Source organism: Solea solea, chromosome 21 (assembly GCF_958295425.1).
Source record: "Solea solea chromosome 21, fSolSol10.1, whole genome shotgun sequence".
Lineage (NCBI taxonomy): Eukaryota > Metazoa > Chordata > Actinopteri > Pleuronectiformes > Soleidae > Solea > Solea solea.
Window position 1 is genome coordinate 21010084 of NC_081154.1, and position 12849 is coordinate 21022932.

General features: G+C 39.8%; 1 protein-coding gene across 1 annotated transcript in view; it reads left to right on the forward strand.

The window, feature by feature from the left end:
• The window catches only part of erbb2 (erb-b2 receptor tyrosine kinase 2), a 42660-nt gene extending 37308 nt beyond the window's left edge, over positions 1 to 5352 (forward strand). Inside the window, exons 24-27 of the mRNA XM_058621681.1 lie at positions 1804 to 1901; positions 3168 to 3359; positions 3612 to 4002; positions 4704 to 5352. Coding sequence (XP_058477664.1) covers positions 1804 to 1901; positions 3168 to 3359; positions 3612 to 4002; positions 4704 to 5035 — 1013 coding nt within the window. The 3' untranslated portion in view covers positions 5036 to 5352. The remainder of the gene's footprint in view (positions 1 to 1803; positions 1902 to 3167; positions 3360 to 3611; positions 4003 to 4703) is intronic.
• Positions 5353 to 12849: the final 7497 nt, after the last annotated feature.

A 12849-nucleotide genomic window follows, 5' to 3' on the forward strand; every position in this document is an offset into this window, starting at 1 on the left:
TAGTTTATTTATTAACCACGCTGTAACCAGGTTTCAGCAGCACTAGTTTATTTGTTAACCACGCTCTAACCAGGTTTCAGCAGTACTAGTTTATTTATTAACCACGCTGTAACCAGGTTTCAGCAGTACTAGTTTAATTATTAACCTCGCTGTAACCAGGTTTCAGCAGCACTAGTTTATTTGTTAACCTCACTGTAACCAGGTTTCAGCAGCACTAGTTTATTTGTTAACCTCACTGTAACCAGGTTTCAGCAGCACTAGTTTATTTGTTAACCTCACTGTAACCAGGTTTCAGCAGCACTAGTTTATTTATTAACCACGCTCTTACCAGGTTTCAGCAGTACTAGTTTATTTATTAACAACGCTGTAACCAGGTTTCAGCAGTACTAGTTTATGTATTAACCACGCTCTTACCAGGTTTCAGCAGCACTAGTTTAATTATTAACAAAGCTCTTACCAGGTTTCAGCAGTACTAGTTTATGTATTAACCACGCTCTTACCGGGTTTCAGCAGCACTAGTTTATGTATTAACCATGCTCTTACCAGGTTTCAGCAGCACTAGTTTAATTATTAACCACGCTGTAACCAGGTTTCAGCAGCACTAGTTTATGTATTAACCACGCTGTAACCAGGTTTCAGCAGCACTAGTTTATTTATTAACCACGCTCTTACCGGGTTTCAGCAGCACTAGTTTATTTATTAACCACGCTCTTACCGGGTTTCAGCAGCACTAGTTTATGTATTAACCACGCTCTTACCAGGTTTCAGCAGCACTAGTTTATTTATTAACCACGCTGTAACCAGGTTTCAGCAGCACTAGTTTATTTATTAACCACGCTGTAACCAGGTTTCAGCAGCACTAGTTTATTTGTTAACCACGCTGTAACCAGGTTTCAGCAGCACTAGTTTATGTATTAACCACGCTCTTACCGGGTTTCAGCAGCACTAGTTTATTTATTAACCACGCTCTTACCAGGTTTCAGCAGCACTAGTTTATTTATTAACCACGCTGTAACCAGGTTTCAGCAGCACTAGTTTATTTGTTAACCACGCTCTAACCAGGTTTCAGCAGTACTAGTTTATTTATTAACCACGCTGTAACCAGGTTTCAGCAGTACTAGTTTAATTATTAACCTCGCTGTAACCAGGTTTCAGCAGCACTAGTTTATTTGTTAACCTCACTGTAACCAGGTTTCAGCAGCACTAGTTTATTTGTTAACCTCACTGTAACCAGGTTTCAGCAGCACTAGTTTATTTGTTAACCTCACTGTAACCAGGTTTCAGCAGCACTAGTTTATTTATTAACCACGCTCTTACCAGGTTTCAGCAGTACTAGTTTATTTATTAACAACGCTGTAACCAGGTTTCAGCAGTACTAGTTTATGTATTAACCACGCTCTTACCAGGTTTCAGCAGCACTAGTTTAATTATTAACAAAGCTCTTACCAGGTTTCAGCAGCACTAGTTTATTTGTTAACCTGACTGTAACCAGGTTTCAGCAGCACTAGTTTATGTATTAACAACGCTGTAACCAGGTTTCAGCAGTACTAGTTTATTTATTAACAACGCTGTAACCAGGTTTCAGCAGCACTAGTTTATTTATTAACCACGCTCTTACCAGGTTTCAGCAGTACTAGTTTATTTATTAACAACGCTGTAACCAGGTTTCAGCAGTACTAGTTTATTTATTAACCACGCTGTAACCAGGTTTCAGCAGCACTAGTTTAATTGTTAACCTCGCTGTAACCAGGTTTCAGCAGTACTAGTTTAATTATTAACAAAGTGTCTGGTGTGTGTTGACAGGTTGGATGATTGATCCAGAGAGCAGACCCAAGTTCAAAAACCTGGTGAATGATTTCAGTGCCATGGCCAGGGATCCTCCACGCTACGTGGTCATTCAGGTGTGTGGTCACTGTTTATACTGTGTGTCCAGTCTTTCTTCTCACTTTATGTAAATATCTGGAGTTTATCTTGTTTTTCACCTATTTTAAGTGCATTTCCCTGGTATGGGACAAATTAAGGTCTATTTATCTCATCTTGTATCATTTTCTTGTCCTTTACTTTATCTTATATTGTCTTTTCTCGTCTCATTTTATCTTACCATAATCTTTTCTCATCTTGTTTTATTTGTTTTTATCTTATCACATTTTCTCTCGTCTTATCTCATCCCTGCTTTGTGTGTTTGAGTTGTATTTGCATGCTTTGATGAACTGATGTTTTCAAAATACTATAATACTATAACATAACCTTGACTTAATCTCTCTCAAATGTAATCACATGTCACATGTAGCACATGTTGGCAGAATCTTCTCTCCTTGTCTAAAGATCTCCATCACGTGTCACATGACTCAGTTTGCTCACAGCACCATCATGGCAGGAAAACACTTTAAATCCCCAGAGATGGAACTCTGTATCACAGACACTGGACACAGACCTTACACACAAACACATGAGCATGGAAACAGCTGGAGTTCTGACGTCTTAGCATAAGCAGCGATCCACTCTGCTGAGATCCAGTCTAATGTTCTCTAGTTAGCTTGTTGCTAACTGTGTTGGCGTCTTGGCTCACGTCTGTCCGCCATCTTCTTCTTTATGACAAACAGCGTCACAACGTTCTGTTGTTTGTTAGCTTTGATTTTTGCAAGATGGGATTTTCTCGGCATGATGTCACTTGAAACAGAACTTATACAGTATACAGTGTATATGTATATATATACATATATATGTACACACTGTATACTGTATATAAAGCATATAGTGTGTATATATATATACATTTATACACTATATGTATATATATTTATTTATATATATATATGAATATATATATATATATTCATATATAAGTATACACACACGTGTATATTTATATATATATATACATATATACACTATATGTATATATGTTTATTTATATATATACTGTATATATATATATACATACAGTATGTATATATACTGTATATTACATATAGTGTATATATATACATATATACACTATATGTATATGTGTATATATATATATAAATATACACATATATATGTGTGTGTATATATATGAATATATATATATATATATATATATATATATATATATATATACTATAATACTGTGTATATATATACTGTATATAACAGTGTGTAACAATGTGCTGAACTTGTTGCAGAATGATGAGCAGATGAGCATGTCCAGCCCTGTGGACAGCCAGTTCTTCCGCACACTAATGGAAGAGGAGGGGAACAACATGAGGGAACTGCTGGATGCTGAGGAGTATCTGGTTCCTCAGCCAAACCTCTTTCCCAGGACTCAGGGAGATGGACTTCAGTCCAACGGGCCGTCCAGACACCAGTCATATAGAGTAAGTGAAAGAATGGTTCACGTTTATCTTTCATGTCATCTTTATTTAGTCAGGTAGTCTCATCCGAGTCCTGAAAACAAAGAACAACAAGGCCATCACAGATGGCAGTCATCACATGACCTGCATGTTACATGTAGCATCAGTAGAAAGAGGCTGGAGTCTAGTCCATGTTCTAACACGGATCATGATTCATGTTACAGCAGAGTAGGTAGAGCTGTGTTTCACCTGAACTTCTCATCATCTCTCCATCAGAGCAGAGATCAGGGCTTAGACGTGGACCCCTCCATCACAGGTGGCCCTCGGAGCATGTACTCCTCCCTGAGCACCCTGAGCCGCGGACAGTACCCCACCCTGCCACTAGGAGCCAGCCCCTCCAACGGCCTGTGGACTCCCCAGTACCCGACTCTGGCTCGCAGCCCCTCGACTGGCGGTCAGTCTGACACCGTCTTCCTCGACGGAGATCCCGACGACCCCTCGCTGCCCCCGGCCAGTCCTGGACGCTACTGCAAAGACCCCACGAACCCCGGCGGGAGCCAAGGAGACCTGGAGACAGACGGGCCCAATGGTTTTCATTATCCTCCTCACCTTCATCACTCACTGCCCAGGCGGAGTCAGGGCTACATTCACAATCATGTGTTGCCAGGTGAGCGGGTGATTTCCTTTTTTCGCCGTCCACATGGAAACAGAACACACGTCCACACGGAGTTTTAGGACCTGAAACGCCTCCCAGAGTGAAAACATCTCAAAATGCCGGCCTCACGTTTCCGTGGAGACAGAGAATACGATACTTTAGGAAAACGATGACTTCATATTCACAGCTCATTCACTGTCTTGTGTTATTGTTTGACAGTTTAACCTTTAAAAACAATGTCACAAAGTATTAAGGTTTTATACCTCAGCATCATTTTCAAGTCATCAACTGTGGAATGAAGTAGAATTCAAATGTTATTGAACAAACTTCCCAATGATAACAGTATTGTTCACTGTTCCAAATGATTACACACAGTTTTAAACAGAGTTTTAAAACATTTTATAGGTTGTAAAGAAGTGAAAGTGGTCATTTGTTGAATTTGCAGCCACCGGACGTTCTTTCATCTGTCTCTAGTGGGTTGGACGAATCCAAAATAGTGAAAACAAGGGGGGTGTTCTCTAAAGACAAGCTGTTACCTGAAAACACCCCCATTAGTACTTGGTACTTTCCTCCTGATGAAAAATAGTGCTGCTGAAAATGAGGATTTTGGTATGGACCAGTTTAGGAGTTTAGGAGCCGGTTCATACCAGGTCTGATACTCGTCACAGTCTTTAGTGTTGACCTGTCTGTTTCCTCCTTGTCCACCTGCTCAGAGTACGTCAACCAGGAGGTCCAGGACTTCCGACCGGAGCGACCCAGTACGCTGCCTCGCAAAGGCCGAATAGAGCGACGCCTCCCCAACGGCCTGAGCACCGGGCACAGCGTGGAGAACCCCGGATACTTGGTCCCTGTGAGCTCCGGAAACTCCACCTCTCCGGCATTTGACAACCCGTACTATCTGGACCTTGTGGCCAAAGCTGTGGTCAACGAGGGGTCTCTGCAGAGGGACGGACAAGTGCCTCGGCATATGAACGGGTTTGTGACGACCACAGCAGAAAATCCAGAGTATCTGGGACTAGCAGACACCTGGAGTGGACATACTTGAGGCTGAGGAGAGGGATTGGGAGTAACCTGATGAACTCAAGAGAAATCACATGTGATATTCTACTGAGAGGAGGAGGAGGAGCAGGAGCAGGAGCAGGAGGACGGACGGACGGATGGACGGATGAATCTTCTGAAGCAGCTGAGGATGTTTGGCTGAAATCATCACAACTCTCCATGATATGTAACACTGTTCTCTTCCTCTCTGCTCAGTGCCTCTGTAAATAAGCCAGTAAGAGTTCAACATGGTACGAGAAGGGGCCATTGTCATTTTCTCTTAATGTTTCTAATATCTGTGCTCGTTTCTGCATGTATGTATATACAGTATATATATATATATATATACATATATACACACACATATATATACATATATATGTGTGTGTGTATATGTATATATATATACGTATACACATATGTATATATATATAAATACGTATTTATATACATATGAATATGTATTTATATATACATATGTGCATATTTAATTCCCTTTAATTACACTTTTAAAAACGTACGTATAGAAAACACTTTGACAAAGTGAATCATGGTTTCATTTGAGCTTTCATTTAGTATTCCAGTCACCCTCTCCCTGACCTGATGTGGGTCTTGAGTTGACTCAGAGCCGGGTTGTTGAGGCCACAGAGGCGCTGCCTGCAGCCCATCTGTCCAGTAGATGTGCTCCCTGAAAGAAAGGCTTCCTGTGCAGAGAAGACAGAGGCATTGTGCCGCTGTGTGTGTGCGTGTGTGTGCGTGTGTGTGTGTGTGTGTGTGTGTGTGTGTGTGTGTGTGTGTGTGGCTGCAGCTTCTTTGTGCTACAGCAGATGAGACGTGAGGCGCTGACTGCACTAACTCAGAAATTCCGTTTGTGTTGTAAAAATGCAGCCAACTGAAAGGTTTAAAGAGATGATGCAGGTGTTTATGTGTCGCTGCACTGACACACACACTGAAAACATGGCTGCTGTCAGTGCTCACTCCATGCACCAAGGTTCACTGAGAAAATCAACATGTTGACCTTTGCAGGGACACAGGAGCTGTGTTTGTTAACATTGTGTCAAAGCATTTCAAACACCTGAAGTCACTAAAGGAGGCAGCAGTGCTTTAACAGTTGTTGTGCGCCTTCAGTCAACAATTGCTGATTTTCTCTGTGGCTTTGGTGTGAGAGGGTGAACCAGTGTGTGTGTGTGTGTGTGTGTGTGTGTGTCTGACAGCGTACAGGACATGTCATGATGATAAGATCCTTACGTCTTTAACTGTGCAACAATAGAAACAAGCTGTTTGGAGATACATGTGATTCCATAAGAAGTGAAGAAATGTTTGTGTTACCGCGGTAACAACATATGTGTTCACAGTGACTGTGTGTCAGACGAGGCAACACACTCCAGTCTCTGTTCTGCTTGGATAATCAATGCATGAGTCAAATCCACACTGGCGTCCCAGTTAATGATCAACACTTGTTTTTGTCATGTTAACTAGTGTTGAACTGAGAGGTTAAACCGAGTCAATGCAGCCGTTGTCCTTCACTCTCTCTGCTCACACATCCACAGTCAGTGATGTTGTGCTTTTTACCCTCTGCAGCAGAATGTGCTTCAGTGTCCGTCAATCCTCATCCACAAGTGTGTTTCATTTTCCCGCTGCAGCCACTACTGAGTCTCTGCATCTGTTCTGTTCTTAAGAGGAGATGTGTGATCATCATCATCATCATCATCGTCATCATCATCGTCGTCGTCAGGTTTACACGTTAAAGCAGTTTTTTCTTTTTCTATGTTCTCATACGGGTTTTTGAAGTTTTGTACCACATTAAAATATCTAAAAACATAACTAATGTTAGATCCTAGCAATCTTGTTCATAAAAAATTACTTCTTCTTTACATACATATATGTATATATATATGTATACACATATATATATACATATATGTGTATATACAAATATATGTGTGTGTGTGTGTGTATATATGTATATGTGTATACATACAGTATATGTATATATGTATGTATATATACAGTATATGTATATATACAGTATATGTATGTGTATATATATATATACAGTATATGTATATATAATCTGTGACAGAGAGATAAATGTGCATCTCTGGTGTATGTTTGTATAGAATTGATTGAAATGACAGGGTTGATGTTGCTGTGATATGATCATGTGACTGTTGCTGTTGGACAGTGTGACAGTGACATTTTGCAGAGGGGAAAATAAACCGAATGAAAATCCTAAATATTTTGACCGTGTGTGTGAACGTGGTGATGGATCCAAAATAAAAGAAACAGGAAACATGAGCAGGAGTGAGTTTAACGCTGTTTTCCCCCAAAAACTATAGTTTGAATTGTGAAGAAAAAAAGGTACTTCTGTGATTCCCATGAAAATACATGAGAAAATATTGTATGAAGAGTTGTTTTTTTTTTATATGGAACAGTTTGATATTGTGTTGTTGTGTGTTAAAAGCATAAAAACATTTAAACCTTTGTGTGTTTGCAGGGATTTGTCTTCAAAAATCAAGTCCTCTGAAGTCATGGCAACTAGACTGTGTGTGTGTGTGTGTGTGTGTGTACGTTCTTGTATTTGTCACCTCTGTATGACCTTTTCTGACCTTTTCGTTATCCTCATAGAGACCAAAATGTGGTCCTAAAGGGACAGGAACGTTATTGTGTGTATCTCTGTGAGGACCTTGTGTCTGGTCCTCACAACACAAAAGGGCTTTTTTAATCTACGATAAACAAACTATTGTGTTAACTATCGAAATTACCACTAAGAACCCAAACTAATGAATAGCTCCAACACTCCAACACTCCAGCCCCTTATTGTGCATTAAAATCACAATGACCCAAGAAAACAATCAAACAAAAGGCTCTGAACGGGTATAACTGTGCGTGCAACTGCAATATTTTTGAATATCTATATTTTTAAAGAAGAAAAATGCCTCATAAAGTTATAATATTCAACTGATCGTGAATTATAAATGAAACAGTTAAAAACAACAGTATGTTGCTTTAAAACCACTAATATTTAACAGTCTGTTTGGATTAAACAGTGACAGAGTTTAACATTTAATAATCTACCGCTGCGATTTAAACCCTTTGTGCAAACTACCGGATTAACCATTTCTAAACCAGCAGGTTTTTGTCTAATTAATCAGAGATTGTGCAAAAATAAAAGTTTCAATTCTGAAAACTGATCTGGTTAAAAAAAGGTTGTGGAAGTACTGATCTCAACAACAGTCAACAGTGGATCTTAACTGGGCTGAGGGCGCCCTCTGCTGTTAGAGGACAAGATTACACCTCATGTTCCCCCATTTTCTAACTATTATAGGGTTTTTTGATTTATGGCTAAAAGTCCACATCATACAAGCATGTTATTATGTTATTGACATGGGACAGAATATGTTTCACAAGTGAAGGATTTGTGTTTATAAATCTATATAAATAACAGTAATAAAACACAACCATTCCCTTTGTCGCTCTGCGCGTTTGCTTCTATGTGGCAGTTGCGTCACTTTAAATGTTTTCTGCCGCAAAGATTTGTGGGGTGTCGTTGTCATGTATACTGTATATAGTGTATTTATTTATTTGATATTTTATAGAATTCAAACAGCTCTTGTGACAAACTCACTTACTTATAAATTATATTATTTTCCTTCGGTAAACAACGTCTTCTTTTTTAAAGATGATTTAATCTCTTCTTCATCTGCAAGAACATTTGTCAATAATGTAAACTAAGTGAAAACTCTGGTCTTTATCCCCCTGAAAAAGTTTCTTTTAAGAAATAAAACCTAAGAGGTCCAATTGGAGTCGTTTTTACATACATTTTAATTTCCCTTTGTAAACTTTGTAAAGACAAGAACTCATTTAACGTTATTAGCAGTGATTTCTATGACTTATACTGATATGATCGCAGAAAAAACTTCTTAAATGCAAACAAGAAGCTACATTTCTTGGTGCTTAAGACAGAAATTAGAATCCATCTTAAAATCCTGGACAAAAAAGGTCAACAATACCATCACTGCAGCATTCTAAACAAATACAACATGCTTCATTTGGACAATTTTATCTCTCTTTCATATTAACAAATGGTCTACAACATTGGCTCCATCTCCACTCAAAGATTTTGTCCACAGGACCTCAGGTACGGCCACTAGAGTGAGCAGAGGTACCACTAGAGGGCAGTGTAGTGTCCCAAAATGTAAGACAGCCTTCGCCTAATCTGCCTTTTCTTCAAAGGCTGTGAAACAGTGGAACAAGCTCTCATCTGAGCTGCTGAGCTTCATTTGCAAGACAAGTACAGTACTGGAGGACAGTGAGCAAGGATAGACCTGAGAGGAAGAGAGAGGATCCAATTCTTCAGAACCCTAACCCATGGAACCCACAGGTGTGAAGTTGGGTTTTCAGCTGCTCGTCTCCTTAAAATAACACATGAAATAAAAACCTTTCATTACTGTGGTCAGCTGTGGTCAGCTGTAGTCCAGACTATTCCTGTAAGAGGACGATGGTTCCATGGTGGACTGAAGAATGTGACTTTGTAGTCTGAGCTAGAAACAGGAAACATCTGTTAGAGAGCGATGCTACTGAGTATAAGAGACTCAGAGCTTAGGACAGACGTGTCGTCAAGGAGGCGAAGAAACAACGTTGGAGGCATTTTTGTTGTAATCTAGGATCAGATACTCCCAGAAACAAGAGTTTTTTTTCAGCAGGCAGCAATCTCTGTCCTTCAGCTGTAAATAATGTGTAATAATAAAGTGATGCAAATAGGTCAAGCAACTGGAAAAACTGCAAATTAACAGTGATCATTCTGATGATATTAATCAGTTTTTCTACACAAAGCTGCAATTATTTAAACATTCTGCAGAAGTGATGGGGGAGGAATAAAGAGTGGCAGAGTGAATGTCTTCCTGAAAAATGGAAACATGCCGTAATTATTCCAATTGTGAAACCTGGAAACCAATCAGATAACTCTGTGAAACTTTCCTACTCGGCTCCCTGACTATAGTCAGAGAGCGTGGGGACGACACTGTTGTTCTCCAGGGCTGAAGAACTATTAATAACTTCACACGGCAGGTAAACATGTGGACAGACGCCTCTCAACAAGCAACCGCAACACTTCCTCCGGTACAGTTAGAATCCACTGCTTCTCAAACTTTTATAATAATAATACTAATAATGATACTAATAATGATAATAATAATAGTAATAATAATAATGATATAATAGTAATAATAAAGATGATGATGATAATAATACTAATAATACGAATACACATATTAATAATAATAATGATAATAATAAAGATGATGATAATAATAGTAATAATAATGATGATGATAATAATAATAATAATAATATTAAAAATAAAGATGATGATAATAATAATAGTAATAATATGATAATATTATAGTAATAATGATGATAATAATAATAATAAAAATAATAGCCTCAAAACTATATCTGGATCCTGCAACTGCAAGATTAGGGCACACACAGAGAGAGAGAGAGAGAGAACAGGAAGGAAAGACAAACTAGGGAGAGAAAGAACAACATTTATGTGAGTGTGACTGAGTGAGTGTGATAGAGTGAATGTGAGTGAGTGTGAGAGAGTGAATGTGAGTGAGTGAGTGAGTGTGAGAGAGTGAATGTGAGTGAGTGAGTGTGAGAGAGTGAATGTGAGTGAGTGAGTGAATGAGTGAGTGTGAGAGAGTAAATGTGAGTGAGTGTGAGAGAGTGAATGTGAGTGAGTGAGTGTGAGAGAGTGAATGTGAGTGAGTGAGTGAGTGTGAGAGAGAGTGAGTGAGTGAGCGTGAGAGAGTGAATGTGAGTGAGTGAGTGAGTGTGAGAGAGTGAATGTGAGTGAGTGTGAGAGAGTGAGAGTGAGTGAGTGAGTGAGTGAGTGAGAGAGAGTGAATGTGAGTGAGTGAGTGTGAGAAAGTGAATGTGAGTGAATGAGTGTGAGAGAGTGAATGTGAGTGAATGAGTGTGAGAGAGTGAATGTGAGTGCACCACAGGAAATTCCCCCAGCAGTCCAGGTCTATAGCAGCATGACTAAGAGATGGTCCAGGTTTCCCTGAGCTTTATCAAAGCTCCGCCTCCCGAACTGTCATTGGGAGATTGGTTCCACAGGAGAGGAGGAGCCTGGTAACTGAAGGCTCTGCCTCCCATTCTGCTCTGCTTCTAAAGCTCTTGTGCTAAAAGATGAGTCAGTCCCAATATGAGGGAGGAGACAATCATGTTTTTCTCTAACTGATGTTATTTTATTCACACAGAGGTTGATGACGTCATCACTGCTCAGTGTTACAGGAACAGCTGTGGCTCTGTGTCAGCCCGGCTACAGAGCTGAAGTAAACCTGTGATTCTTCTTATTTTCTTCCATTAGGGCAGAATAATAGCAGTTCTAGCTTCATGTAGGACCTACATTCATGTTTTCAGTGAGAGTGAGCCTCAGTGTGTCAAGTATCTCATAAAACACTCATACACACTTTAAAAATCCTGAACCAGAACTGAAATTATGCACATGATCAGATCTTCCTCTCGTCCCAGGACTGATGATGATATGTGTTCCGCACTGAAGTGAATTATTTCTGGTGTTTCGGTGCAAAACAAATATAGTAAGTCGAATATAAAAGCAACTCCTGTAAATACAAGACATGAACTAATGTTACAAATAAAAAACTATACAATAAAGTATCATTTGTAAAGTGTAAAAGTAGATCTGCACTAACTAGTTTTCTGAAGTGTAGTTTTGTGGCACTGAAAAACATGCCTTCCATATAAAGAAAATCTATTTCTTCTAAACTCTGTCATATATTAAGAATATGTGAATAACTGTATACAAAATTGAACTTTAATTCCCTGCACTCAAGTCCATAGAGAAAATCTACAGTTTGTGTTAATGCATCAGAGTTTGGTTTTTGCTCCTGTGTTCTTACAAGCTAAAAATCACTCTTCATACACAGACCTGAGCATCAGGTGAGTCTATAGTTGTTTGTGTTCGTTTCACAGATAACAAGCAGTCGATCAGTACAGAGGGAGTAACTTTCTGTCTAAACAAGATAAATCCATTGAAATCCAGCCTTTTCCCCTCATCTCTGTCCAGGCTCTAATCTGGGACATCCAGCAGATGCCACAGGCCATCGAGGACCCTATACTGTCCTGTACAGCTGAGGGACAGATCAATCATGTACAGTACAGTGGGCATCCACCCACTATCTGCTGCAGACAGGAAGGAATGACTGACAGCAGTTTGTTTGTTTACAAAGACCCACGCTTGTTCTGGTGTTATTTTCATATGTGTGTCAGTCCTGGACTGTGTGTCAGTCCTGGACTGTGTGATCCAACAGGAACCAAAACAAAACCTCCAGTCTCCACATTCTGATGCTCAATGATCAAACATCACAACTGCTTATTCACTGAATTTGCTTTTATTCTGTCAGTGTAAGTCAGCCTTATAGAACACTGTGCAACTGTCTAAAAGTGGCTATTTTGTTTTGTGTATAAAGTAGCCATCCGGACAGCATATCAGTGTATTAAACCATTGTTAGGGAGGCTGAATATACACTGCTTGGATCCAAGTGCATGAGACAGGAGGCACGACGTAACTGGTTCGCTTAGCCCCGGGATGACAAGTCAGCAACGAGGTGTGCGCCCAGTCAATGACCCGAGACCGCAAGGTCTCTTGGACAAAGAGCTGTCTTAGCAGACAACCGCTAGGCACAGGGCACTCACCCACTTCGCGCTTGACCAGTTGTTCTACTGTATAGGCCAGGAAACGCCTCCTACCACACGGTCAGGTGGCTTGGACCCGGGCCTGTAAGACAA